This window comes from Bos indicus x Bos taurus, chromosome 17 (assembly GCF_003369695.1).
Source record: "Bos indicus x Bos taurus breed Angus x Brahman F1 hybrid chromosome 17, Bos_hybrid_MaternalHap_v2.0, whole genome shotgun sequence".
NCBI lineage: Eukaryota > Metazoa > Chordata > Mammalia > Artiodactyla > Bovidae > Bos > Bos indicus x Bos taurus.
The window spans coordinates 2,769,885-2,775,884 of NC_040092.1; the positions used below are offsets into that span (position 1 = coordinate 2,769,885).

General features: G+C 46.2%; 1 protein-coding gene across 1 annotated transcript in view; it reads right to left on the reverse strand.

The window, feature by feature from the left end:
• SFI1 (SFI1 centrin binding protein) overlaps positions 1-4,782 on the reverse strand; it is an 87,951-nt gene extending 83,169 nt beyond the window's left edge. Inside the window, exons 1-2 of the mRNA XM_027513554.1 lie at positions 4,632-4,782; positions 2,721-2,850 (exon numbers count right to left, since the gene is read on the reverse strand). Coding sequence (XP_027369355.1) covers positions 2,721-2,818 — 98 coding nt within the window. The 5' untranslated portion in view covers positions 2,819-2,850; positions 4,632-4,782. The remainder of the gene's footprint in view (positions 1-2,720; positions 2,851-4,631) is intronic.
• Positions 4,783-6,000: the final 1,218 nt, after the last annotated feature.

A 6,000-nucleotide genomic window follows, 5' to 3' on the forward strand; every position in this document is an offset into this window, starting at 1 on the left:
GACAGGTACATCAGTTTAGAAAGCACAAGCCCATCTCCAAAAGACTCAGGGCCCATTCTCTAAATTGAGGGTGTGGGTGAATCAGAAGTTCTACAGGCTTGTGAGAATTTACACTCTGGGTTCTAAGAGGGTCAGGGAATCATAAGCCTTACAACTGGTTTAAGGCGACTGTGGAATAGTAATGCACCAAGAATAACAAAGGGAAATGCAAACCCTTTAGGAAGGAAGGCACCTTCATAAACCTAGAGACAGTCCTGTAATGTACCGGGTCCAGCATACAAAGAAGCTCGACTCCGCATAAGGTAACAGAAACAACAGATCCACACAGGCTTCAGATACTAAAGAGATGTATATCTGTGTATGCTATACGTGTATATTCGCACACATACACATACACTTTTTATTCACTCAGAGAAAGTTTACTGGACACTTAAGAGTTTCTCAAGAGTTAATGGTGTATCAAGACGACAATGAGAATACCAATCATTAAATGCCACGAAAAAGGTAAACTTAGTGTGTTATGGGAACACCCACACTGGGTGCGTCATCCACACTGGGGGGGAGGGGGGACAGGGTGGGAAGAGGCTTCCTAGAGACGATACTGGACCTGAGTTTGGAAGTATGAGTAGAAACTAGTCGGGAGTTGGGAACTGGAAAGAGCTGGTGTGAATACTAGGTATGAGCAGTGTAGACGTTCAAGGAGAGTAAAGGAACGTCAAGGAGTCCTGCAGGACTCACACAGTGGATCTCAGACTGCTTTACGGCAGAATACCTAGGGAATCCATTCTCCTATCAAAGCTTCCCATCCTAAAGCTGCAGACTATTTGAGGAAACAGAGTTTCAATTTAAGGCCATGGTTAATTTGTTTCAGAAGCTAAAGGCAGGCAGGCCTGACAAGCTCTCTACGGATCACTGCTAAACACTGTCAGGGCATGGATTCAGCTTTTGAGGATGGATCCCTCAAAAGCTGTGGGATCAGCAGGGGTAGGACCTCAGAAGCTGTGCTGGGAGCTCCATGACCCTACTCCAAGAAAAACTTGATTAGAGCACGGGGAGAAATTTGACTTACGTTGGACCAACCAGATTCATTCTCCTAGAACTGAATTTTGAGCTGAGACACAGTCTGTACAGGACATGGGGGCTGAAGTACAAAGATGGCACTACTCAGGAGGAAGGGACCAAACGCTACTGAATAGGTCTCTCCAGCTACGCTCGCTTCCACCTTGCCCAAGACCTAGTAGATTCTATTTAAAAAAAAAAAAGAAAGAAAGAAACTTCTGTATGGGGATTTCCCTGGTGGTTCAGTGGCTAAGACTCTGTGCTACCAATGCAGGGGGCCCGAGTTCAATCCCTGGTAAGGGACTTGGATCCTACACGCTGCAACTAAGACCCAGCATAGCCAAATAAATAAACAAAAACCTTCTGCATGTTAGTTAGGACGCAAGGTTGCTTGCTCCTTGGAAGGAAAGCTATAACGAGCCCAGACAGCGTATTAAAAAGCAGAGACATCACTTTGCCAACCAAGGTCCGTATAGTCAAAGCTATGGTTTTTCCAGCAGTCATGTACGGATGTGAGTACTGGACCATAAAGAAGGCTGAGTGCCAACGAATTGATGCTTTTGAATTGTGGTGCTGGAAAAGACTCTTAAGAATCCCTTGCACTGCAAGGAAATCAAACCAATCAATCTTAAAGGAAATCAACCCTGAATATTCATTGGAAGAATTGATGCTGAAGCTCCAATAGTTTGGCCACCTCATGCGAAGAGCCAACTCATTGGTAAAGACTATGATGCTGGGAAAGACTGAAGCCAAAAGGCATCTTGCAGGGAGGGAGCCAAGGGGATAAACAGTCTGGCCTCACTTTCCTCTCTCCTCACTATCTTCTACCAGGACCTCACTGGTCAAATTCAGTGGAAAGCCCTGGGTTATACTGAAGATAGCCAGCACAAAGAGGTAAATCCCTAGCTCACATACTTCCGAAGTCTGAACATGAGCCTTAAGACTAGAACTGGCAGCTCAAATTGCCAACTCTTCCTGCTTCTCTCAGTGTGCTGACCTGCGTACAGGGTCCCAGCCTTTGCAGCATGCAGACTGCAGCAGCTGCCACTATAACCTCAGCACCAGGTGGGTCTCACTCTTCAAAGCCTGTCCCAGCTTTAGAGGAAAACCTCTGATTGGCCCCATGCAGTCACATGCCCAGCCCTGAACCAGTCCCTCTGTCTTAAGGGGCAGGATACTCATGAAGGGCCAGGTGCAAGTCACCACTGTGAATCTGAGATTTGTTAGTAAATTGTAGTCTCTTTCTTGTAAATTCCCTTTTTCCTTGGCTAGCCAGAACTGAAGTCTCTTATTTTCAATCAAAAGAACCTTAGTGCAGGCTGAAAGCAGCCACGATCCAAAGGAGGAGAAGGAGAAAGCCAGCCTCAATATAACTTCTCAGGAATATCATCCTTATTTCTGCTCAAAGTAAGAATTTTAATGATGGATATCTCCACACACCCAAAATGGATTCTGACTGTAACATAAAGTACAAAATGTGCATTATACTCTATACCCTAGATGAGAGACCCAAAATATCAACAAAAAACTGTTACTCACTACTCCTGATTTTAGGAAAAAACTACATTTTAAGAATTTATTATTTTCACACAAAAAATATTTACAAGCTTTTAAATAAGCCATAATTTCACTTATCTTTTTTGTCAAGTCTCATCACTCACCTGGAGTCGACCTTCCTCTCCATTCTCTGCTTAATCTTTTTTTGCTGAAAATTCAACCAGTGGCTTGATGCACACTTTTCAGTAAGCAGATTCTTCATGAATCAAAAATTAGTGATCTGTGCATGGAATACTAGGAAAATTAGAAAATAAGACAAGCATTAATTCTCAGAAAAAATGATGGGATATACAAGAGAGGAAGAGTTGCAACAGTCCACTTGGTTCAGCATGCGCCTTCCCAGATGGCCCAGTGGTAAAGAATCCGCCTGCCAACGCAGGAGACTTGGGTTGCATCCCTAGGTTGGGAAGATCCCCTGGAGAAGGAAATGGCAACTCACTCCAGTACTCTGGCCTGGAAAATTCCATGGACAGAGGAGCCTGTCAAGCTACAGTCCACAGAGTTGCAGAGAGTCAGATACAACTGAGCAACTGAGGGCGTGCACAGGCACATACATTTGGTTCAACAGTGAATATTTGTTATTTAACGTAAACACTATTAACAACAAATTACCACATAACCACGTTGATGGGATGAGGAAAGAAAAACTGAGCTAAGTACTTATTTCCCATGAATAATGGTTGACACAAGGTGTAAATTTAACAAATCAAAAAATATCACCTATAAGGTTATTTACTTCCAATTTACAAGTAACATGAGGAAGAACAGTTAGAAGAATGGAAACTGGAACTGCAACCTGGAGACTATTTTCTAATATAAGCTTTCAATATTAATTTTCTTTTGGCCCTGCCAGGCGGCATATGGGATCTTAGTTCCTGGGCCAGGGAGGATGGAACCTGCACCCCGGAAACTGGAAACTCAGAATCTTAACCACTGGACTGCCAGGAAAGTCCCAATACTAATTTTTTAATACACATGTTAATTTGAAAAATGCAAATCCAAGAGTAACTTAAAGAAGTTTCTACAGTATTCTGCAGCTTCTAACAATAACTGAGAAATGAGATCTTGCTAAAGAAAAGCAAGGAAATACCTAAATTTATATGCCATGTTGCAGAATAAATTTCAACTACTTCTTCCAGGAAGCCTTCCATGAGACCTCCAAGCCTTATGCTTCTATGGCACTTAGGTGGGTACCATGCCACCTAGAAAGTCTAGATTAGAGTCAAAATAGCATTCATGGAGCGGGTACTCTGTCCCAGGTACAGTATCAATACTGAGCACGTTTCATTAACTAGTTGCTTTAACACAACCACCTCAGCAGATGGTAACCATCTTCATTTTATAGATGAAGGGCCCACATCATCACTAAGTGGTACAGCTGGGGCTGGTACACAGGGACCTAACACCATTCGCTCAACAAATATTTACTATAATCCAGAGGCTAACAATAAACCTGAACTGCCTCCCATCAGATAAAAACAGCACCACGAGGCTTCCCTGGTGGTCCAGTGGTTAAGAATCGGCGTCCCAATGCAGAGGACCTGGGTTCCATCCCTGGCCAGGGAACTAAGATACCCCATGCCACCAGGCAACCATAGAAAGCTCGAGCGCTGCAACGAAGACTCAGTGCAAACAAAAATAAACAAGTAAACTAGTTTGAACTAAAAAAAAAAAAAAAAAGCACTAATCTCCCACTTGCGGGTGTTCGCCCAATTGGCCCTCGGGGCTCTGGTGTGGCCCCTAAGTTCTGCAAACTCTCCCTGTTCGCTCGGCCACACAGCAGGGAATTCGAATTCGCGCGCACCAATGAGCCCAGCACCGACGCGGCACTCGTACCCGCCCGGGTTCACCTGACGCGCGGGGAGGACGCGGGGCGAGAAGCGACGACGCCGGGCGCCGTCCTGCGCGCCCTTTCCACTCGCCTACCCTCTCCCACTTCAGCCCTGCGGGGAGGCAGCATCACCTGCACTTCCAGAGGAGGAGGAAGCGGACGCGCCCACAGAGTAGTCACCGACCTGGCTCGGAGGGACGTGCGCTCGCCTCTAGGCTCCGGCCGCAGAGGCCGAGCCTTCCCGCCTCAGACAAGTCTCGGGAGATACGGCCCCAACCCCTCGGGCCGTCGAGGCAAGTGCCCGCCACCCCCTCGCTTCCCGCGCCTCAGGACGCAAGTCTCGCGCCGGCCCCGCCCCCCGTCTCCACGGCAACACTGCGTGCGTGAGGGACGCCCCGCCCGGGACCCGGAGTTCGCGCAGCCTCAGTGCGGCAGAGGACGCGCCCACCCCCACCCGCCAACGCCACCTCTCAGCATCCGAAATGCGAGTTAGCCGTGAGGTGCGTGGAGAGACGCACCTGCCTCGGGCAGCCCCCACGGAGGCCTCGGTGCCTCTGTGGCTTGCTCGCTTCTCTCAGAGCTCAGCTTTCTACCGCTTTTGGACAGGAGCGGTGGGAGCTGTTTCACTTGCTTTACGACATCGATGTTGGTTTGAACCTGTTTTGAGTGGATTCCCGAGTTACACTTCGCGGGGCAGGCACTAGAGATGAGCGAAGCTCCTGCGTGGAGGCCGGCGGCGGGGGGGACCGAGGTCGTCCTTCAGCCACCTCCGGCCTCGCGCGTGATGGGCGGCACTGTTCCACGGTTCCCGGGGAGCAGTGAGCCGGTACCGAAGCGCGCGCGTGCGTGCAGTGGGGAGATTGTCAGCGAGGACTGCGTGGGTGAGGGCACATGGTTGCCCAGCCGGGGAATTGAGATTATCCCAGGTTGATATCGTCTCTTAACCATTACTTTTAAAACGTAACTAACAAGCATTAATTATTAGTATCCCATAAACAGCCGTTAATTTTAAAATTTCGGCCCACTCATTATCTTTTTAACATGGGGATGGGAGACGTTAGGTAGGGTATTATTTTTTAATTGAAGAATAGTTTATTTACAGTGTTAATAGTGTCAGGTGTACAGAGAAATGATTCAGGTATATATTTTCAGATTCTTTTTCATTATAGGTCATTAAGGTAGGGCATTTTTGAATCCTTTCCTTCTGTGTTTTGTAAAACATTTAAAGCACCTGAGATTTCTGGTGGAGCGCGAAAAACAAAGGCTAGCATTATGAATATAAATACTTGAGACATGTTACGTTAAAAACATGAGGAAAAATAAGATGAGTGCTTTGGGATTAGAATCACAGGTAATTTGCATTTTTGCTCTATTTTCTACTTATGTCAGTTTTTGTAATTAAAAGTGTTTAAAAGGAGAAGGTCCACTTTAGCGGGACACGGGAAAATCTTTTTATCTGATGTGGCCAAGTACTTTTTAAAATAATTTAGTGACTTTCAAAAATCTTAATTAACATGGTAACTAGTATTTACTTACTGTAAAGTTACTTTTAT